At 44.5% G+C, this 24026-nt stretch overlaps 1 protein-coding gene across 5 annotated transcripts in view; it reads left to right on the top strand.

Moving 5' to 3' along the window:
* Nucleotides 1-6625: 6625 nt before the first annotated feature.
* The window catches only part of SENP7 (SUMO specific peptidase 7), a 115382-nt gene continuing 97981 nt past the window's right edge, over nt 6626-24026 (top strand). For 2 of the 5 annotated variants that reach the window (XM_084801544.1, XM_084801541.1), the window contains exons 1-3: nt 6772-8141; nt 15220-15272; nt 17259-17357. In XM_084801544.1, the coding sequence (XP_084657670.1) occupies nt 8102-8141; nt 15220-15272; nt 17259-17357 (192 nt within the window). In that variant the 5' untranslated portion in view covers nt 6772-8101. Of the gene's footprint in view, nt 8142-15219; nt 15273-17258; nt 17358-24026 lie in introns of all 5 variants that reach the window. The other 3 variants (XR_014783181.1, XM_084801543.1, XM_084801542.1) reach the window with 3 other exon arrangements.

Raw genomic sequence — 24026 nt, 5'->3', positions numbered from 1 at the left:
TGTGATAAAAGGTTTGTTTTTGCTCACAGTTTTAACGTCGTGGTCTGCGATCAGGCAGCTCCAGTGCTTTAAAGTCTCTGGTAGTACTTCATTGGTGGGAAGATATAGTGTGTGCAAATCTATTTGTGTGTGTGTGTGTGTGTGTGTGTGTGTGTGTGTGTGTGTATGCACTAATCAATCACATTTACTTCATTTTATTTTATTTGGTTGCATGGATGTGTGCAGGTAGACATGCACCTGTTTGCACATGCACGCAGAGGCAGGAGGACAACCTTGGGTGCTGTTCTTCAGGAATATTCCCTCCTTTTTACTTCTGAGGTGGGAATCTCTTATTGGACCTATGACTCACCATGCTAGGCTGGCTGGCTGGTAAGCCCCAAGAATCCTGTCTCCATTTCCTCAGCGCTGGCATCACAAGTGTGTGCTGCCACTCTTGGCTTTTTTTTCACATGGGTTCTAGAGCTCAAACTGACATATTCACACTCGAGAGGCAAGCACATCACCAACCAAGCCATCACCCAGCCCCAAAACAACTGAACTCATGACCAGAAAGTGAAATAGAAAAAAAGAGACTTCAGTCCCACAGTTTTCTTTAATGCACATCTCAGTCATCGAAAAAAAAAAACAAACCAAACCACTCATTAAGCCAGACACCATGGCACACACCTTTAATCCCAGCACTTGGGAAGCAGAGGCAGGTGGATCTTTGTGAGTTCGAGGCCAACCTGGTCTACAAAGGGAATCAGAATAGCCAGGGATACACAGGGAAACCCTGTTTCAAAAAAACATAAAACAAAAACAAGACAAAATACAACAGCAAACACCACCCATTAGGTCCTTTCTCAGCATTTCAGCCACCACCCAACAGTACCAAGCTAGAGAAGAGACTGCAGAGCATGGTCCTTTGGGGGATATTCCAGATTCAGACTAATGACTGATGGCAACCATAAATGATTAATTTCTTGAATGGATTAATGACACCTTCTCTTCAATTCTCATTTTAAAAATGTACTGTATTAGTCACTTTTCTTGTTGTGGTGTGACAAAATAGGTAACAAAAACAAGGCAAGAAAGAGTTTACTTTGGGTCACAGTTTGAGGGTACTGTTAGGATTTTACTTCTGTGAAGAGACATCATGTGTCACCCTGACTGTCCTGGATGCACTTTGTAGACCAGGCTGGCCTTGAGCTCACAGTGATCCACCTGCCTCTACCTCCCGAGTGCTGGGATTACAGGTCTGTGCCACCGTGCCTGGCAAAGGAAGCCACTTTCTTGGTACTGGCTTACAATTCCCGAGGTTTAGTCCACTAGTGTCACAGCAGGAAGCATGGCAGCCTCCAGGCATGGAGAAGGAGCCTGGAATTCTGCATCTTGATCTGCAGGTAGCAGAAGGAGACTGTGTGCCACACTGGGCAGAGCTTGAGCATTAAGGCCTCAATGTGTGCTTGCCTTCACAGTAACACACTTCCTTCAACTAGGCCACACCTCCTGAATCTATGGGAGCCATCCCTATTTAAACCGCCACAGGTACAGACCATCCTAGTGGGGAGGCAGGGTAGCAGGAGAATGAATTGGCTGGTCACAGGGCCTCGGTCACGAAGTAAAGAGAGATGAATTCTCGTGCTCAGTTCATCTCCTCATATGCAGTCTGGCCCGGCCTTGAGATGGTGCTACCCACATTCAGTCAGGCTGTCCTTCAGTTAAACCTTTCCAAAACACTTTCATAGCTACATTCAGGAGTGTGTTTCCATGGTGATTCTGAATCCATTCAAGTGGACTGATTAATCATCACAGCTGGTTTGCACAAAAATCCACTGCTGCCAGGTGTGGTGGTGCACGCCTTTAATCCCAGCACTCTGGAGGCAGAGGCAGGTGGATCACTGTGAGTTCAAAGCCAACCTAGTCTACAAAGCAAATCCAGGAAAGGTAAGGCTACAGAGAGAAACTCTGTTTTGAAACAAACAAACAAACAAAAAACAAAAACAACAAACCCCCCAAACCACTGCTTTTTAAGATCTCAAAGTCTTTTGTTTATTGAGGTGCTAAGCTATAAAACATCATTTTCTGTGCTAAATAGAAAAGGATACAGGATACCTAAAAAAGAGCATTGTAAACTAATGAGTTTTTTGGTTTGTTTTTTTAGATAGGGTTTCTTTGTGTAGCCCTGGTTGTCTTGGACTCACTTTGTAGACAAAGCTGGCCTTGAACTCACGGTGATCTGCCTGCCTCTGCCCCTGAGTGCTGGGATTAAATGCTTGCCACACCACACCCCGCTTGAGTTTTTTTTTTTTCCCCCAGAGAACACACACACACACACTCAAATATCTCTGGTAACAAACACTGTACAGTATCACTTTATTTTCTTGCAGGGTTTTAAAAAGGTGTTTGTGTATCCAGTTGGTGAAGAGACAGTTATTAGGGGAAAGAATGGAGCCTGGTGGGCTGGCACCCCACCAGCAGCACAGAGAGGGAAAAGAGGAGTGGAGAGGGTATGAGTAGGAGGAACAAGGTAGACTTAAGTGCTTAGAAGGCACAGGTGCTTAGAAGACAGTGTCTGTGTAGTTTAGACTGGCCGAAAGCTTGCCGCTCTCCTCTGCCGCCTTTCCAGAGCACCAGGCCTAGTTTAGACAATTCTCTTCTCTTTTTAATTTCATGTGTGTGTGTATGTTGTGTATATGAGTGTTGGTTTAGTCCGTGGGGTGTATGCATGTGTGTGTGTGTGTGTGTGTGTGTGTGTGTGTGGGTATATACATGTGTGTTGGTTTATATCCATGGTATGTATGCATGTGTGTTGTGTACATGAGTGTTGGATTATATCCATGGGATGTGTGTGTGTGTGTGTGTGTGTGTGTGGGTATATACATGTGTGTTGGTTTATATCCATGGTATGTATGCATGTGTGTTGTGTACATGAGTGTTGGATTATATCCATGGGATGTGTGTGTGTGTGTGTGTGTGTGTGTGTGGGTATATACATGTGTGTTGGTTTATATCCATGGTATGTATGCATGTGTGTTGTGTACATGAGTGTTGGATTATATCCATGGGATGTGTGTGTGTGTGTGTGTGTGTGTGTGTGTGTGTGTGTGTATACATGAGTGTTGGTTTATATCCATGGGGTTGTATGCATGTGTGTATGTATACATGAGTGTTGGTTTATATCCATGAGATGTGAGTGTGTGTGTGTGTTGTACACATGAGTGTTGGTTTATATTCATGGGGTGTGGGTATACATGTACATGTGTGTTATTTATGTTCATGGTCAGTGTGTGTGTTGTGTACATGAGTGTTGGTTTTATGTCCATGGGGTGTATGCATGTGTGTGTACATGTGTGTGTGTGTGAGTAGGTGTGTTGGTTTATGTCCATGGGTGGGGTCTGTGCCAAAGTAGGAACCTGTATGAACAATCATGGGGCTGGAAGAGAGCACTGGGTGCCCTCTTTTCCACTCTTCCCCTCATTTCTTTGAGGCACGATCGACTGATCTGTCTGTCCTGGAACCCTGAGGTCATGATCCTGGAGCTCTTGTTTTTTTTACCTAGGCTGGCAGCAAACAATCCCCCATAATCCTCTTGTTTCTACGAAGGGCCAGGGGTGCAGGTGTGCTTTGGGAGAGCTGGGATCTGAAGATTAGGGAACTTGAGAAGAGATCAAAGGTTCCTGCCCACAGCAGTTTCAGGTTTGGCGGTGGCGGTGGCGGCAGCGGTGGTGGTCTTGGTGGAAACTGCCAAGTTTGGTCCACGGACAGTGTGGCTTCTTCTGTCAGATAGATGATCTGCTACGCTCCTGAGAATTACACCAGGAGAGTTGCCCCACGGAACTGACACCCAGAAGGTTTCGTTCTTGTTCTCCTTAATCTCCTTTCCCTCCTATTTAGGGCAGTCGTGTTGTAAGGGAAGCACATGCCTTTAATAAATTCCTAATAAAGTAGAATCATTAAGCAATCGGAGCCAACACATGAGTTTTATTGGTGTTACTTAAGGAATATTGGCGAGAAGAAATAACTCAAAGACAGCTGTATTACCACAGCCCACCCCAGCATAGGTGACAGCTCATGAAAACTGAAAACCTGGAAGCCACTGAGCAGCTACAGCCAGCTCAACAGGTTAGAGAGTGTCTTTTTCAGGTTACTCAGTTGGTCTTACCAGCCAAAGAATGTCTTCCTCAGGAGCCCTTACTGCCTATATATGCATGTACACATACACATCTCTCTGTCTGTCTCTGTCTCTGTCTTTCTGTCTGTCTGTCTCTGTCTCTCTGTCTGTCTCTGTTTCTGTCTCTGTCTCTCTCTGTCTCTCTCTCCCTCCCCCCCCTCTGTCTCTGTCTCTGTCTCTCTCTCTTTCTCTCTCTCTAACACACACACACACACACACACACACACACACACACACACACACACGATTAAAACAAAACAAAAATCAACCAAACTCGGGACAGATTACAACTAGGAGTCTCGACTGAAAGCTAGCTAATTGCACCACCTAGTGAAAGCATAAGTAGCACACAAAAACCTCTGAGATTTTCGGTGTAATAGCTGCCTGTGGAGGCGCTCAAGGCAATCTTTTGCGGAAGTGTGTGTTTGACAGAGGGTCTCATGTAGCTGGTCTGGCTTTGAACTTGCTAGGTGGGTGAGGATGACCTTGGGCTCCTCACTTTCCTGCCCTCACTTTCCACGTAGTGGGCTTACAGGCATGTGCCACACTTGCTGGTCAGGGTCTGGATCTGGCGTTTCTAGGTTCTTGGCTCCTTAGTCATAGGATTGAAATAGGGCCTAGACAGTTTGAAAAATAGCAAGAATACTTAGTAAAGGTATAAAACAGTTCAGAATATGCTGTGTGTGTGTGTGTGTGTGTGTGTGTGTGTGTGTGAGAGAGAGAGAGAGAGAGAGAGAGAGAGAGAGAGAGAGAGAGAGAGAGAGGCATGTGAATGAATTTACTCAAGGGTCTGACTTAAAAATATATCATTTAGTTGGGCACTGTGGCACACATCTGTAATCCCAGCACTCAGGGAGGCATAAGCAGGCAGATCTCTGTGAGTTCGAGGGCAGCCTGGTCTACAAAGTGAGTCCAGCAGGGGTGGGAGACAGCAGGGTGACATAGAGAAACCCTGTCTTGAAAAACAAAACAAAACAAAGAAAAATATGTAATTTGTGTTGATTAACTGGTTTGTGTCATATACATGTCCCCAAGCAATAAAGATACACACACACACACACACACACACACACACACACACTGAAAGTTAGAGAAAAGCTTTCAGAAACCAGTTACTCTTACACTGTTTGGGTTCTGGACATGGAACTCAAGTTATCAGACTTGGTGGCTTCTTCTTCTTCTTCTTCTTCTTCTTCTTCTTCTTCTTCTTCTTCTTCTTCTTCTTCTTCTTGTTTCTTCTTCTTCTTCTTCTCCTCCTCCTTTTTTTCCTCCTCCTCTTTCTTTTTTTTGGCTTTTTGAGTCACAGTTTCTCTGTATAATAGTCCTGGTTGTCCTGGACTCTTTGTAGACCATGCTGGCCTTGAACTCACAGAGACCTGCTTACCTCTGCCTCCCAAGTGCTGGGATTAAAGGTGTGTGCCACCATGCTCAGCTCATGATGGCTTCTTTTGATTGAGTTGAAGAGAAGGAGTTTGGCTATCAGGGCATAGTTTTGGTGGTTCTGTATTTTACTTTTTTGTTTCATTTATTTATTTTGTCTGTATGTACAGCATATGTGTGAAGTGTGGGCACATGAGTACTGCTGTACCATTGCCCGCTGAGACATCTTGATGGCCCCAGCTCTCTATGTTGACTGATAGGTCATGTGACACTATCACTAACGCACATTGCTCACAGTGCATTTGATTTTAATCACATGCATGCCCAGTTATCCACCAGGAATACTGAGAGGTCTGGTTCGATAAGTCTAGCCACAGGCTTCTGTTTCTGTTAGTTCAGAGCAGGCCTGGGCCTCCATTCTTCAGAGATGGGTTTGGCAGTCACTGGAAATGCGGCAAAGAATGGGCAGCCAACCAGAGACGGCCATGACCTGGCCAGAGGAAGATACATTTAAAAATGGTTTTCGCTGCTGGTATAATTGGTTAAGAAAGATATATTAGCCGGGCATGGTGGCACACACCTTTAATCCCAGTACTTGGGAAGCTGAGGCAGATGGATCACTGTGAGTTCCAGGCCAGCCTGGTCTACAAAATGAGTCCAGGATAGCCAACAGAGAAACCCTGTCTTAAAAACAAAACAAACAAACAAACAAAAAACTAAAAAGAAAAAAAGAAAGTTATACTGATGGTCTGGAAGTTAAACTCATGACCTGGCCAGGGTAGCCATGTGTTTACTCAGTTTGCCTTGGCTTTCTAGTTAAATGATCACTTAACTCCCCTTTTGGAATTTATTTATTTATTTATTTATTTTATTAACTTTTATTTGTTTTTTAAAAAAATTTTACTTTACATATACATTTATATTATTACACATATATACAATAAACCACATATAGCAAGAAGGATCATGAAACAATTAAGGATTATATAAATATAAAAACACTATGAATGTCACATTTATATAATCCCTTTTGGAATTTAAATGTTTGTAAAAAAAAAAAAAAAAGCCTGTGAGCTCACCAGAGCTAACCAGAGCTAACCAGAGGTCACCATCCTGTCTGAGTGGCGATCCAAACATGCTAATGATTACCTAGTTCCACCCAACCCCCACCCACCAAGTCTTTAAAAAGAACCTACAAGTTCACCTGGGGTCGCCATCTTGTCTGAATGGTCACTCCAATGTGTTGGATCCTGTAGAGGAATTGCTCTTTGTTGTTTGCATACTATTTGAGTTTGAGTCTGGCATCTTTTCTTCAGCATGTTCCGGACCCTAACAATACTATAGCAAATGGGCTTGGCTTCCCATGGCAGTGTATGCCTTTAATCACAGAACTCAGGAGGCAGAGACAGGTAGATTTCTGTGAGTTTGAGGTCCGACTTGACTACATGGTGTGTTCCAGGCTAGCCAAAGATACACAGTAGCACCGTGTCTAATGGAGATGAAGGGTTCTTCCGAAGACTTTGCTTTGAGGGCCCTGTTTGTCTTGTTGTGCATACACCTAAAACTACTTCAGATCAGTATTTCTACACCAAGACTTCGAGCCTGGAGAATACACTTGAATAGTTGCTACTGAAATGTGATGGTCATCAATGAGAGAAACTTATTGCTTTGTTCAGAGACCACTCTTAGGTAGGTGAGCTCTCTGATTAACGCTGAAGATAACATGTTCCTAAAGGACAGAGAAATTAAATTTGAATTGGAAATCTGAGAAGAAAAAACAAGGAACTGCAGCCAGGGATTCCAAAACAGCAATAATATGACACAAGACCTTTCCCAAGAAAGATCCTAGTTAAGTAGAAATGGAGGCGTTTTAAATTTATTTATATTTATTTATATTTATTTATTTATTTATTTTGGTTTTTCGAGATAGGGTTTCTCTGTGTAGCCTTGACTGTCCTGGACTCACTTTGTAGACCAGGCTGGCCTCGAACTCACAGAGATCCGCCTGCCTCTGCCTCCCGAGTGCTGGGATTAAAGGCATGCGCCACCACGCCCGCCTTAAATTTTTTTTTAATTTTAAGTTTTTCGAGAAGAATTTCTCTGTGTACTCCTGGCTGTCCTGGAATCACTCTCTAGACCAGGCTGGCTTCGAACTCGCAGAGATCCACCTGCCTCTGCCTCCCGAGTGCTGGGATTACAGGCAGGCGCCACCGAGCTGGACTGGAACTCGGTATTTAAAATTCTTTTTTTGGTTAGCTTAAAAATTTAAAGTCAACAAGTTAAAATCGTAAACCAAGCTTTACTTTTCCTTAGCGACTTTGTTGGTGAAATGGCCCACTGCACAGGCATAGGTGACAGCCCGCAGGGAAAACAAGGCCCAGGAAGTGCTGTCTCCAGCAGAGGTGGGAGGGGCACGGGGCTTCCGGTCGGAGGGAGGCGAGTGCCAGTGCGCAAGCGCGAATCCCGCTTCTGGCTTTCTCTCTCCCCTCCCCCTCCCTTCCCCAGCCCGAGGGGTCCCGAGGTGACAGCGCCTGGAAGTGCGACTGGAGGGAGCCGCAGGAGGACACCATGGACAGGGCCAGGTCTAGGCGTCGGCGATCTTCGTCGGGTGAGGACAGCTGGCGCGAGGGCCGTGCTGACCGTGCAACCTGCGCCGCTGGCCGCTGCTCCCAGGCGCGGTGGGGAGGGGGAGAGGGAGGGAGCGGCGGGGGCGCGCATCATGGAGAGTGCTCCGGGGCCGCGCTCGCAGCTGTCGGGGAAGCTCGACTGCGGCTTTCCCTAGCTGCACCTCTTCCGTACGCTCCCTCCTCCCGGGACACTCTCCTTGATTGTCTTTGGCTCGCTGATCTTCCCTGCTGGTAGCCTCTGTCCTGCCACGCCTTCTTCGTAATTCTCTTTGGCTTCTACCTACCCGGCAGTGGATTTCACTTTCCTTGGTTCCTTTGAATCCTTGCCTGGCCGGCTTCTCTCCCCCGCCCCTTTCTCTCTCTCTCTCTCCCTCCCTCCCTCCCTCCCTCCCTCCCCCCCCCAGCAGGCAAGAGAAGCTGCACGGAAGGAAGGCGGGGCTTGCTGATAGCCCCGCAGTTCCTTAAGTAAATATGCCTGGTGTCCCTCTGGTTCGAACAGGCTCATTTAATAACATTATTTCCCCAGCCTCCTGCATCTTCCAAACATGATTCGAAAGTCAAAGGATTTGAAGCCGGGCTTTTGTTGTTTTTAATCTCAGCACATTTTTGTTTGACTTTGTTTTAAGGCTTGAAACTCAAGAACCTCTTAAGTTTTGCATAAAATTGAGATAGAGCTCTGTCCTGTCAACAAGTTATTGTCATCTGTTAAGTGCACCTCTTAAGTACTTGAGTCAGCACAATCTAGTACATAAAACAACATTGATGAATTCATTGAGTTGTTTGTTTCGTTTTTTGTTGAGAAAATCAACATCCTTGTGTAACCCAAGATGGGGTCAGATTTGAAGTCTCCCTGCCTACCTCTCCTGAATTCTGGGGCTACAGGTCAGCTCAGCCCCCACTTATTTTTCTACACAGAGTTTCTCTGTGTAGCCCAGGCTGTCCTGGAACTTGATCTGTAGACCAGCCTGGCCTCCAGCTCAGAGATGTTAGAGCTTTTGCCTCCCAAGTGCTGGTGTTAAAGGCATTGGACACCACTCCTTAGCACAGCCTAACCCATTTTAAAATTTATCACTGTAGTGTTTACTTTTGTAGAGCTAGTGTGAGCAGTTCCAATCTACTTAGGTATGCCAGTGTCAATATGGCTAAAACTATATTGTTGAGCCGAAGGATGTGAGCACAGATCTCTGAGAACTTGGTTTGACAGAGTTGAAATCCTGAGATCTCTTTATGTACAGTAGATCTTACTAATATTTTTGGTCTTTTTTTTGGAGGGATGGTTGTCACTATGCAGCCTTGGTTGGAGCTCAGGAGTCTCCTGTCTCAGAGTTTCCCATTGCTAGAATTATAGGTGTATGCCACCATGCCTAATTCTTTCTGTGTATTTTAAAGATATTAGCTGTTCTTTGCCTTTGAAATTGTATTTATGCAAGACATAAAGGGTGTCTACGCTAATATTCCTGTGGGAGTTCTTTAATGCAGAGTTTTAGGCATAGTCATAATCTCAGTTTAAGATGCACAGTTTCTTCTCAATAAATATATTTCATCTTGGCTTTTTACATACACATGTGTTGGTGCGTTATATAGAGATATTAGTCCTTTTCATTGGCAAAAATCTATCCCCCTCACCTGGTAAATATAGACTATTTGATGGATATACTTTTAGAAAGAGAACTTTGAGAATAAAAAGTGGCTATACCTATAGGAAAGATCTCTTTGAGGAAATTTTGAGATTAAGAGCGCACATTCATGTCACTAGAGAATTTCCCTCATGATTTACCTTGGGAAAGGCCTTCTTTCTGCAGAGTAATGTGTGATCTGACCCAATCAGAGATCTATGGTGTTCTAGCTATTTTGGTCTGGTATGCCTCTAGTTGTATAATGTGGGCATTAAAAAATGTTGCTTAAATAATATATTTGATTTTTCACATATATATGTATATATATATTTATAGAAATAATGCTGTTCTGGAACTTTCTGTGTAAAACAGGATGGTCTCAAACTCAGAGATCTGTCTGCCTTTGCCTCCTGAATACTCAGGAGGGCGTGTGCCACCATTTCTGTCTTAAAATATTTTCATTTTGATTTATCTATTTTATTTTAATGTCTATGAGTATTTTTTTGGCATGTATATATGTGCACCATGTGTGTTCCTCATGCCTGTAAAAGTCAGGAGAGGACATCAGATCCTTTGGAACTGGAGTTACAGATAGTTGTGACTTGCCATGAGGGTGCTGGGAATCAAACCTGTGACTTCTGCATGAGCAGTGAGTGTGCTTAACGGCTGAGCCATGTCTCCAACCCCTAGAAACAGTATGTAGCAGAGGAATGTTACCCCTTGTTAGCCTGACCCTTTGTTTTAGAATGAATCTCTTCTGCACCACCTGAGGTTCATGTGCTCATCAAAACCAGTGGTCCAACACGCTTGTCACTTGCTCACAGTGCTCAGTCTGAAGATGAGGTTGGTGGGCTGCAGCATCACCTCCTGCACCCTTGGCCTGACTGTAGTACTAAGCATTTTACATATTTTACATATTCAAATATTTGAATATTTACATATTCAAAAACCCTTACAAGTAATTTGTTATTTTTGATTTATGGATGAAACTGGGATTTAGGAATCATAAGCCTTGGTTAGTAAGAGCTGGTGTTAGAAACAGGGCCAGGATTCAAAATCTGGCCTCTAAATACACTATCCATAGCTTTAACTTCTTTTTACTGCCACTTCACATTCATTAGCCCTACTTTGGAGAAAAAAGTTCTGTGGCTAAAGAATAACTAGTTTGAGTTAAAAACCATAAATATCTTCAGGATTTCCAAATTCTTTGTGTGCTCTTGTGCATTGTGGCTCATCAAGAAAGAGGCTGAAGAGAGGAGAGGAACGGGAGAAACTAATATAATTCTATTTCAGTTAAAAACATAAAAAAGAAAGTGGCTGAGAGGACTGGTGAGATGGCTTAGTGGGTGAAAGTGTTTGCTGCCAAGACCGACACACGAATTCACATGGTGGTGGAGGCAGACAGCTCCTGCTCACTGCCCTCTGCCCTCCGCACGGGCACTGGGATGTATGTAACCTCACCCACCCGCCCAGTAAGTGAGAATAGAGCCAAGTGCTTTGTCATTTCTTCTTCAGTTCCATCTTCAGGGATTAGTGTCCCATGATACATTTTTCTTCCTTTTTTTCCTCTTCCTCCTCCTCCTTCCTTTTTTCTTTCTTTCTTTCTTTTCTTTTCTTTTTTTTTGAAGACAGTGTTTCTCTGTTTTAGTCCTAGCTGTCTTAGACTCACTTTGTAGACCAGGCTGGCTTTGAACTCAGAATGATCTGCCTGCCTCTGCCTCCCTAGTGCTGGGATTAAAGGTGTGCACCACCTTGCTGGCTCACTTTCTTTCTTCTTCTATTTCTTCTTCTATTTCTTCTTCTTCTTCTTCTTCTTCTTCTTCTTCTTCTTCTTCTTCTTCTTCTTCTTCTTCTTCCTCCTCCTCCTCCTCCTCTTCCTCCTCCTCCTCCTCCTCCTCCTCTTCTCTTCCTCCTCCTCCTCCTCTTCTTTTTGTTGTTTTCTTTCTGAGACAGGCTTTCTCTTGTAATAGCCTTATCTGTCCTGGACTCGTTTTGCTGTGGAGGAATACCTTGAGTGGATGTAGCAGTTGTCAAAAAAGCAAGTGAAAGGCAGGATTTCCATGGGAGGTGGGAGGAGCCTGGAGGACTTGACAGTTGAAAGTTGACAGTTGACAGTTGACAGTTGGGAGTTGGGGGAGAGAAGCTCCCCCGCCCCCCAAGGAGGATCATATTGGTAAGTGCTTGGGATATGTGTAGGTTATGAGGATTAGAGTAGTTTATTTTAGTTTATTGTTAGATTAGACGCAGTTTAGTTTCTGCCCTGCTTAGTGCTTGTAGCTTTAAAAATACAATTCAGTCTTATTGTATCAGTTATTGGCTTCTTAGACCAGGGTAGCCTTGAACTCACAGAAATCCACCTGCTTCTGCCTCCTGAGTGCCCTACTTGCTTGCTCGCTCTTTCTTTCTTTCTTTCTTTCTTTCTTTCTTTCTTTCTTTCTTGATATATTTTTCTAACAGGCCTCAGTTGGTCCAGGTGATGTCTGCTTTTCAATACTGAAAGTACAATGTGAGTTGGACCAGGAAGTTGCTCTTTAGTGACTGGGTCTGAAGGAGGCTAACCAGGGGATGAGAAGGTGACGATAGGAAAGCTGGAACCAGAAGGTCCTGCACAAGCTGTATCTTATACCAAGAACATTTATAAAGAACTACAGCATCTTAGCCACCAGGTCTTTAATTCTAGTCTCACCGTCCAACCTTAGTCCTTACATTGATGAACAGAACATATCTTTTAGGCTAATTACCCTTTGGTGCCAGTTCTCCCAGTGGAAGCTCCACTTTTAAGGAGATTGGCTGGCTATTTTTAGAGCAGTGACGTCATATTACCTTACGTAAACCTAAGAGTGATATGTATACATCCTTTAGATCAGTAAGGACATATAATTCATTGTTAAGAAAAAGGAACATACATAGTAAATTTAAGGAAAAAATTGTCAGTTTAAGTCCTAGGCTGTTTCTGCAAGTAACTTACCTTATAAGCAGGGGTCACTGACTGTGGAGACCAGGCTGGTCTAGAACTCTCAGAGATCCACCTGTCTTCGTCTCCATTGTCTTAGGATTAACGGTGTGTACCACCACAGCCCTGCACAAATATTTCATCTCAATTACAATAAAAATCTACAGAAATCTCAAGTAAAATTCAAGAGCTAACAAAAAATTGTAAGTCATAGGTCAGTTGTGCCAATTTAGGCTTAAGTAAGCGAAGCCCTGCCCACCATTCCTTGGAATTTAGTTATTGCTAACTTGCATAGGTGGACACTTTCTAGAAAGAACTGATATACACCTTGCAGCTAATGAGTTCTGAATTCCAGCCACTATCAACTGTATGGAAAAGAGTTTGGTTCTTTGTTCCCGTCTCATTGTTGGTAACTTAGCCTCGCATTTCTCAGCTTTCTGCCTTTCTCCATGAACAACAAAAGCCAAAACAAAGCTGAAAGTGATCCAGGAACCTTCTGCCATAGTGACATCAAGAGGGACCATGGCAGTCTCTATTTTATTATTTGTGTTATTTCTTTGGGAGCTATTTCTTTCCCCCACCCCTCCACCCCTGCCAAACTATAACAAAGTATGAATTTTAAAGGGTGTGCATGCATTAAATTCGTTGGGTGCCATTTTGTTGGCAATCATTTTATCTGTATGACCTAGGAAACCAGTAACTGATAAAATGAGACTTTAGTGTTAATTTAAAGCTGCAGGCACTACACTGGGCAGAATCTAAACTGCTACTAATCTACCAGAAAACTAAAATAAACTACTCTAATCCTACATCCTCATAACCTACTGTATCCCAATCACTTGCCAATATGATCCTCCTAGGGCAGCTTCTCTCCACCAACTGTGAACTCTCAACTGTCAACTCCCGGTTTCTCCTCCTCTCCTGGAAGCCCCGCCTTCTACTTCCTGTCCTTCTGATTGGCTAAACAGCACTTTTTGACAACTGCTACATCCAGTCAAGGCATTCCTCCACAATTCCCCTTTTAGTCTAAAAACAAAAACAAACCCAAAAAAACTAAAAAAACCTTACCTCTACATTTATATTATTATACCAATATACAATACATACACACACACATACACACACAGACAATAAACTGTATACAGCAAGAAGAACCACAAAACAAGCATTGTATTTATGTTATGCTCATAGTGTTTTGCTGTCTTCAGCCCCATCAGACATTTGAGAAGGAATAAAAATTACCTGCAGGGCTGGGGAGATGGCTCAGAGGTTAAGAGCACTGACTGTTCTTTGAGTTCAATTCCCAGCAACCATGTGGTGCCTCACAACCATCTATAATGTGATCTGGTGCCCTCTTCTTGCCTGCAAGGCACACATGCAGGCAGAATACTGTATAAGTGATCAGTAAATCTTTTTAAAAAATTAATTACCTGAGTAAATAGGAAGTGCAGGTTAGAAGCTTCTAAAATGAAAAGGTGACGGGGACACTTTGCTGTCTGAACAGTCTGATTTGCTCAATGTTATTTATACTCATTGCTTAACACAATAAGGGGCACATGATAGCTATTAAATAAATATTTGCTGATTGAGCGAGAATTCATACAAGATAAACCCACAGGAAGTCTGAAAAGTATGGATGAGTAAAGAGTTAAAATGTTCCCATTTGAGCACACTAGATGCTCTTCCAAACATCCTGAGTTTAGTTTCCAGCAACCACAGGATGGTTCACAACCATTTATAGTGAGATATGGTGCCCTTTTCTGGTATGTAGACAGAATACTATATACATAATAAATCAATCAATCAATCAATCAATCAATCAATCAATCTAAAAAAAAGAATTTGCCTGATCTTCTGATTCTACCATGGGTATAAACGGTTTTTTTTATTTTGTTTTCTTGAGTCAGGGTTTTCCTGTGCAGCTTCCTCTGTGTACCAGGCTGGCTATGAACTCACAAGGATCCATCTGCCCCGGCGTCCTCAGGGCCGGGATTAAAGGTGTGCACCATCACTGCCTGGCTGATATGAAGGTTTTTGTTGTTGTTTGTTTGTTTTAGAGACAGGGTTTCTCTGTTACACAGAAACCCTGTCTCTGTCTCTGTCTCTGTCTGGTGTCTCCTCTCCACTCTTCCTTCTCTCCCCATGCTCACATGACAAACTTCCCCATATCATGTCTGTTGCCTGGCATCTTATTTTTTAAATTAAAGCCTTGGCTGTCCTAGACATGCTTTGTAGACCAGGCTGTCCTGGAACTCAAAGCGATCCACCTGCCTCTGCCTCCCTGAGTGGGATTACAGGTGTGCGCCACTGTGCCTTGCATCTTTTTGATCTTTAGGCATAGCCCTTCAGGATCTATAAAACATATTAATATATATTATAAGTATAACAAAATAATTTTAAATAAAGGATAAATATAAATGGATCCTGTTTATGAAATTATATCATTTAGATGTTAAATAATAATTCTTATTATGTCTTTGGTTTTTGTAGAGATTGTCACAGAGGGAAAAAGGAAAAAGTCATCACCCGCTGATTTAGAGGAGGTAGGTGTTCATGTATTCATTGTCTTTGAAGTTACTGATGTGTTATTTCCTTTTTAGTGTAATTAAAAAGACACTGTAAAACTTGAATCAGCATTTTAGGGAAAATTCTGTGTTCTAATTAACTGAGGGTTGAGTAGGAGACCGTTAGGGTTATATGTGTAAAAACTTTATTTCTCAATTCTCTCTTAACCTGGCTATCACACATATAATTGATAGTCTATTATACTATTTAAAAAAGCTTCACAGCACAAGAACTGAGCAGTTATTACTCTATTCTTAACCCTCTAAGATAATTTGGCTCCCTCCCAGCTTACATCCCAGAGATGCTTGTACTTTGTAGCTTCCTCTGCTGACCTGTCTCTCCTGGTCTCTCCTGGATATCTCCCGAGCTCCAGTCCCTGGCTGAATCCCAGACTTTCTCCTCTAACTCCTCCTCCTCTGGCTGGCAGGAGTCCAATCCTGTTCTCTCCCCTGCTCAGCAATTGGCTGTAAGCTGCTTTATTGGCATACCAGAGGAAATTGAGGAGCAGTGTTTACACAACACTGAGACAGGATATTTAAAGAACAGGTATTGCAACCAGATATGAAGGGGTACAGAAGTCAGCATTTAAGTTACACGGTAACCTCTGCCTGCATGGAACCTTTTCTAGGGCTTGACTTTAAAAATTTTACGTGGTAGTCAGTATCCCTTCCAGTCCTCATTTTAGATTGTTTGTTTGCTTGTTTTTTGAGACAGGGCTTCCTTGTGTCACCATGCTGTCCTGGACTCACTTTGTAGAACAGGCTGGCCTCGAACTCACAGCAATCTGCCTGTTTCTGCCTCCCAAGTGCTGGGATTACAGACATGTGCCACCATGCCTGGCTTTTGTTTTGTTGTTGTTGTTTTTTGTTTGTTTGTTTTTTTCAAGAAAGGGTTTCTCTGTGTAATCACAGGCTGGGGTTAAAGGCATGTGCCATCAATGCCTGGCCTAAGTGACTATTGTATGTTGTTTAATACTTAGTTATTTATACATTTTAGGTATTTAAGTTTTAAACAATGATTTCTAACTTGTTGCATTTAATGCTTTCATTTTTAAAATTTAGCTTATCGTGAGTTATATAGATCAGACATACAAAAGTTACTGAGTATTGGGTATAGTGGACAGAAGCCTGGGAGGCAGAGATAGGAGGATTGCCCCAAGTTTGAGGTCAGCCTGGTCTGTTTAGTAAGTTCCAGGCTAGCTGGGTGATATAGAAAGACCTCTTCCCAGCCGGTCAGTGGTGGCTCATGACTTTAATCCCAGCACTCAGGAGGCAGAGGTAGGCAGATCTCTGTGAGTTTGAGGCCAGCCTGGTCTGTTGGCTATGCTTTTTAACAATTAACCGTCATTATACAACTCAGCTAGCTTACACAAAAGGGGAAAAAGGTTAAAAGGAAGCAAGAGTGAACTTTTTAGTATCTGTTCCATGGGCTGGGTCCCTAGGTGTCTCTGGCCTGTGCCCTGGTCTGGCCTGTTTGCTGATCCTTTTTTCTATCCATGTGTGCTCAAGCCTGGTCTGAACCTGTTGTTCCTTTCTCCTCTCTGCCTGCCTTTCTCTCAGGTGTAAGGGGCGGTCTGCCTCTCCCATTGAGGGTCGATTAGAAACACAGTAGTCCAGATGGAGTCCCTCGGTCCCCTTCCTGAATTCCAGGCCCAGGATGGCTCCACTCAGTTTATTTCCAGGTTAATATCAGAGAGTATCTGTGATGTGTCCAAGGGCAAAGCCCACCAAGACTGCTTTCACCTGTGACAAAGCTTCCACTCCTTCCCACACTGGTTTACAAAGCGAGTCCAGGACAGCTGCTACACAGAGAAACCTTGTCTTAAAAAAACAAAAACAAAAACAAAAACAGACAAACAAAAAACCTATTAGAATATGTGTGTAGAGTACTGGACTGTGCCTCTGTTGGTTGATTCAGTTCTATATATTTCAATTAAACTAAATTTGTTCTTGTGCTGGTTTCAGATAACAAAGCTCCTAGCTGTCAAGTCAGAGGATGCTCTTGCTCCATCACCGTTGTCCAAACGTGGAGGCTCAGAACGCTGGAATCTCCCCCTGGAGGGGGTAAGATGACTTTTCTAGTCTATTGTTGGATGTGGTTTGTTGAAACTATTTTAGTAAATAAATTTGTACTTTTCTTATGTGTCATTTTTGATTTTCTATGTAATTAAAGATTTTATAATATATGCATATACATTTGTATATTTATATATACACACAAAATATCCATTTAATATATACACAAATACCCATACATACTTACACACACAACGTGCGTGCACACACACATGTATATGTATTTATGGGTATTTGTGTGTGTGTATATATACAATTTTTTATATAATATGTGCATATATATAATGCATATATATACACACATGTTTAATTTAAAAGGAAAGGATAAAGATTATGAGTATGCATCTATACTTTAATATGATCACAATTAGTTATTAGTATAGGGTTCTGATAACTCTCTGATAATGAGAGTTACTTATAGTAGCATTTGCTATATTTGCTATTTGAGATAAGGACTAGCAATGCTGAATAGACTAGTCTTGAACTGTTGGGCTAAAGGGAATACTTCCGCAGCATCCTGCGTGTCTGGGACTTACAGGCATGCACTGTTGCACCTGGCTCAGCACCTTTCTTTCTTTTTTGACACAGAGCCATATGTAGAGGGGGAGAAGGTCCCCCTCAGTCACAGACATAGGGGAGGGGAATAGGGTGAAAGCGGAAGGGAGGGAGGGATGAGAGGAAACAAGGGATGGGATAACAATTGAGATGTACTATGAATAAATTAATAAAGAATGTTTCTATTCCATCTTAAAAAAAATTGCCCCAGGCTGGTTTTAAATTATTTTTTTGTTTGTTTTTTCGAGACAGTACTTTTCTGTGTAATGGCTCTGGCTGTCCTGGAACTCACTCTGTAGTCCAGGCTGGCCTCGAACTCATGGAGATCCACCTGCCTTTGCCTCCCAAGTGCTGGGATTAAAGGCTTGTGCTACCACTACTGCCCAACTGGTTTAAAAATTTTAAACTTCCTGTTTCAGTCTCCAAAATATTGCTACCATACTTTTTTTTTCGTGTATGTATATGTGTCTTGTGTTAATGGGTATATGGGTATGAACACATGTGCATGCAGAGGCCAGATGACAACATCATTTGTTCTTCCTCAGGTGCTATCTGTTTTTTTATTTTTTTAAGGACAGAATCACTCACTGATCTGGAAATCACCAAGTAGGTTAGGCTGGCTGCCTAGGGACTCCCAGGGATCCCCTCATACAGAACTGCAAATCCATACCCCCACCCTTCCTCTTTTAAAAAGTGGATTCTGAGATTAAACTCCAGTCCTAGTGTTTACAAAGCAGGCTCTTTACCTACCGAGCTAGCTCTGCAGTCTCCTAGTCATTTTAAAAAAGATGCAACTAATTATTTCTTTTGCTTGAAGTAACAGGATATTTTTTCTTTCTTTTTATGGGGAGGGGTTGAGACAGGGTTTCTCTGTGTAGCCTTGGCTGTCCTGAAACTCACCATGTAGACCAGGCAGGCCTCAAACTCAGAGATCCACCTGCCTCTACCTCCCTGAGTGCTGGGATTACAGGTGTCTGTCACCAAGCCCGGCTCTTTTTCTTTATTTTTGCAGTGAGGCTTGAACCAAGGGCCTTGTACTCTCTGGGCAAGCCCTCTACCACTGAGGGCTTTTTAACTTAAAAGAATTGAGACAGGCTCTTGCTAAGTCATTTAGGCTAGTCTTGAACTCTGTAGTTCAGGCAGGCCTTAAATTCTTCATCTTCCATTCTTAGCTTCCTGATCAGCTGAGATTATAGACTTGCACCACCAGGCGAACCTTGAATTTTAAAAAATAGTGTGTGTGTGTCTGTGTGTGTATGTGTGTGTGTGTGTGTGTGTGTGTATATATATATATATATATATGAGTCCAGTTTATCTATAGCTGTTTTAGTACTGGGGCTAGCATAATAAAATGCTACAATCGGATAGCTTACGCAGTGGTGCATCTGGAAGTAAGATACTGGTGATGGCAGGGCTGGCCTTTCCTAAGCCTTCTCTCCTGTATGGACAGCTGTCTTACTGCTCTTGCTGCTTCCTGGTTGGTTGGCATGTGGCTTAGTCACTGTTGTATTGTGTAGAGGCACCATGACCAAAGCAACTCATAGGAAGAAAAGCATTTAATTGAGACTGGCTTACAGAGCAAGTTTCAGAGATTTACTCCATTTTCATGGTGGGGAACAGGGAGCATGGTTTCACCACAGGCCAAGAGGGGCAGTGAGAGACTGAGCCTGTCAGGGGCTACCCCCTGTGACACACTTCCCTCAACAGGGCTGCACCTCCTAGTCAGCATAATCCTCAAACTGTTCCACTCCCTGGTTACCAAGCATTCAAATATGTTAGGAATCCTATCTACTAGCTCAGATGAGCACTGCGCCTTCTTCCCTGCCCTGATAGAGGGACACTTCTGAAACCTCAATTTAAAAAAAATTATTCTTCTCCTAAAGATGTTCTGTCAGGGTACTGGAGATATGGCTGAGAGGTTAAGAGCACTGACTCTTCTTCCAAAGGTCCTGAGTTCAATTACCAGCAACCACATGGTGGTTCACAACTACCTATAATGAGATCTGGTGCCCTCTTCGGGCATGCAGGCACACATGGAGGCAGAGTACTATATAAATAATAAATAAATAAAATCTTTAAAAAAAGATGTTCTGTCAGGTATTTTGATCATGGGTATGCAAAATAATATATACAGTCATAGTAAGATGGGTGCCAGTTTGAAAGGTAGAAAAGTAACTTTCTTTTTTTGCTCCATAGTGTCTCACTGTGAAGCCCATATTTCTTTGTTATAAACAGCTTTGTTAAGCCTGGAGTCATCATGTACATCTGCCACCCCCTTCTTCTGCACATTACCTGACAGCTGTGCTGCTGCTGCGCGCAATTTGCCTCTCTGTTCATGGCAGAACATCCCTTTTATTATATTCATTTCTGGGAGCCATTTCTTTGGCTCAAGTTGGAGAGAAAGAGCTCTAGGGATTATGGGTCTCCTTTTCCAAGATGAGCTATCACTGGAAACCCCATTTTGAATACAAAATGATTTTCTTTTCCTCTGTGTGTGTCTGTCCGTGATGGAGCATGTAAGAACCTAGTGTGCTTGCAGAGGCCAGAGACCCACTCTATGGAGTCTGTTGTTTCCTTCCACTTAAGGAGGCTTCTGGGGATTGAACTGGGGATGCCAAGCCAGTGCAGCAAGCGCTGTTAGTCATTTTTCTTTAGTTTTCAAAACAACACCTCTCACTGTAGCTCAGGGCAGTCTAGACCTTACTATGCAGCCTGCCCTGGAACTTGTAATCATCTTGCCTCAGACTCCTGAATAATTACCTAGATTATACATGTGAGCCACCTTGCCTAGTTTATAGCAGTAAAACTATACAAAGATATAGTTCTGCTGTTAAAATGGTATTGGAAGGATTTGCATGGCTCAGCATGTAAGAATGTGTACGGTTATTGTAGGTCCTGAGTTTAGTTCCTATCACACCAATGTCAGGTTTTAGAACTCCCTGTAACTGCAGTTCTTTGTCTTCCACGGGCACTGCACTAACGTGAATATACTTACACAAAGACATAATTAAAAACAAAATGAAAAAATTGTATAAGAATAGAATTGTGCCAGGCATGGTGGCTCACACTTTTAATCCCAGCACTCAGGAGGCAGAGGGAGGTGGATCTCTGTGAGTTCAAGGCCAGCCTGGTCTACAAAGTGAGTCCAGGACAGCCAAGGCTACACAGAAATATTCTGTCTCAAAAAAACCCAAAAAACAAACAAACAAACAAACAAAAAACTAAAAAAAAAAAAAGAAAAGAATAAAATTGCCTTATATGCTTATATAGCTCCTTGATTTATTTAGCTTTTTATACAAGGACTTTTTTTCCCAAGGATATATTGTATGTTGAGTATATTTTCCCACATCCTTCTCTCCCCCCACCCCCATCCCACATACTTCTCTCCCCCCACCCCATCCCACATCCTTCTCTCCCCCCACCCCATCCTACATCCTTCTCTCCCCCACCCCCATCCCACATACTTCTCTCCCCCCACCCCTATCCCACATACTTCTCTCCCCCCACCCCCATCCCACATCCTTCTCTCCCCCCACCCCCATCCCACATCCTTCTCTCCCCCCACCCCATCCCACATCCTTCTCTCGCCCCACCCCATCCCACATCCTTCTCTCCCCCACCCCCATCCCACATCCTTCTCTCCCCCACCCCCATCCCACATACTTCTCTCCCCCCACCCCATCCCACATCCTTCTCTCCCCCACCCCCATCCCACATACTTCTCTCCCCCCACCCCTATCCCACATACTTCTCTCCCCCCACCCCCATCCCACATCCTTCTCTCCCCCACCCCCATCCCACATCCTTCTCTCCCCCCACCCCATCCCACATCCTTCTCTCGCCCCACCCCATCCCACATCCTTCTCTCCCCCACCCCCATCCCACATCCTTCTCTCCCCCACCCCCATCCCACATACTTCTCTCCCCCCACCCCATCCCACATACTTCTCTCCCCCCACCCCATCCCACATCCTTCTCTCCCCCACCCCCATCCCACATACTTCTCTCCCCCCACCCCTATCCCACATACTTCTCTCCCCCCACCCCCATCCCACATCCTTCTCTCCCCCCACCCCATCCCACATCCTTCTCTCCCCCACCCCCATCCCACATCCTTCTCTCCCCCACCCCCATCCCACATACTTCTCTCCCCCCACCCCATCCCACATCCTTCTCTCCCCCACCCCCATCCCACATACTTCTCTCCCCCCACCCCTATCCCACATACTTCTCTCCCCCCACCCCCATCCCACATCCTTCTCTCCCCCACCCCCATCCCACATCCTTCTCTCCCCCCACCCCATCCCACATCCTTCTCTCGCCCCACCCCATCCCACATCCTTCTCTCCCCCACCCCCATCCCACATCCTTCTCTCCCCCACCCCCATCCCACATACTTCTCTCCCCCCACCCCATCCCACATACTTCTCTCCCCCCACCCCATCCCACATCCTTCTCTCCCCCACCCCCATCCCACATCCTTCTCTCCCCCACCCCCATCCCACATACTTCTCTCCCCCCACCCCTATCCCACATACTTCTCTCCCCCCACCCCCATCCCACATCCTTCTCTCCCCCCACCCCCATCCCACATCCTTCTCTCCCCCACCCCATCCCACATCCTTCTCTCCCCCACCCCATCCCACATCCTTCTCTCCCCCACCCCCATCCCACATCCTTCTCTCCCCCACCCCCATCCCACATACTTCTCTCCCCCCACCCCTATCCCACATACTTCTCTCCCCCCACCCCCATCCCACATCCTTCTCTCCCCCCACCCCATCCCACATCCTTCTCTCGCCCCACCCCATCCCACATCCTTCTCTCCCCCACCCCCATCCCACATCCTTCTCTCCCCCACCCCCATCCCACATACTTCTCTCCCCCCACCCCATCCCACATACTTCTCTCCCCCCACTCCCATCCCACACCCTTCTCTCCCCCACCCCCATCCCACATCCTTCTCTCCCCCCACCCCCATCCCACATCCTTCTCTCCCCCCACCCCCATCCCACATCCTTCTCTCCCCCCACCCCCATCCCACATCCTTCTCTCCCCCACCCCATCCCACATCCTTCTCTCCCCCACCCCCATCCCACATACTTCTCTCCCCCCACCCCCATCCCACATCCTTCTCTCCCCCCACCCCCATCCCACATCCTTCTCTCCCCCACCCCCATCCCACATACTTCTCTCCCCCCACCCCTATCCCACATCCTTCTCTCCCCCCACCCCATCCCATATCCTTCTCTCCCCCCACTCCCATCCCACATCCTTCTCTCCCCCCACTCCCATCCCACATACTTCTCTCCCCCCACCCCATCCCACATCCTTCTCTCCCCCACCCCCATCCCACATCCTTCTCTCCTCCACCCCCATCCCACATCCTTCTCTCCTCCACCCCCATCCCACATCCTTCTCTCCCCCACCCCATCCCACATCCTTCTCTCCTCCACCCCCATCCCACATCCTTCTCTCCCCCCACCCCATCCCACATCCTTCTCTCCTCCACCCCCATCCCACATCCTTCTCTCCCCCCACCCCATCCCACATCCTTCTCTCCTCCCACCCCCGTTCTTCCTTTAGTCCTCTTTGTTCCCCTTGACAGTTTCACTTAAACTTTTACATACATGATTTTGTGTATCTATATAAATATCTAGGTGTGAGTAAAACCATGGATAAAAATGTACTATTTTTGTTTCTCTAAGATTGACTTAATTTCCTTATACATATCTCCAGTTACATCCATTTTGCTGCAAATGATATAAACACTTATTTTATGTCTGAACAAAAAAAAAATCTATCTGTCTGTCTGTCTGTCTTTCTGTCTATCTATCTATCTATCTATCTCACATTTTCCTTAGCCACTTCTCTGTTGTTGGCCACTGAGGTTGGTTCCATAGCTTAGCTGTTGTGAACAGTGTTACAGTGAGTATTGATGTGCAGGTACTTCTGATAGTGTGCATAGCACCACCCAGCACTATGGAATCTGGTCAGTAAGGAATGAAGCTTCCTGGTCAGTCTTGGGTATTGCCATCAAGTACTAGAGCGTAGCCAAGAGCAGTGGCAGTGCCTGTAATACTGGTGACTACAAGGAGACAT

Source organism: Acomys minous (genome assembly GCF_964271855.1).
Source record: "Acomys minous genome assembly, chromosome: 11".
In the NCBI taxonomy this organism is placed as follows: domain Eukaryota; kingdom Metazoa; phylum Chordata; class Mammalia; order Rodentia; family Muridae; genus Acomys; species Acomys minous.
The sequence above is the reverse complement of the archived record's forward strand: the minus strand, read 5'-3'. Positions and strand labels throughout refer to the sequence as shown.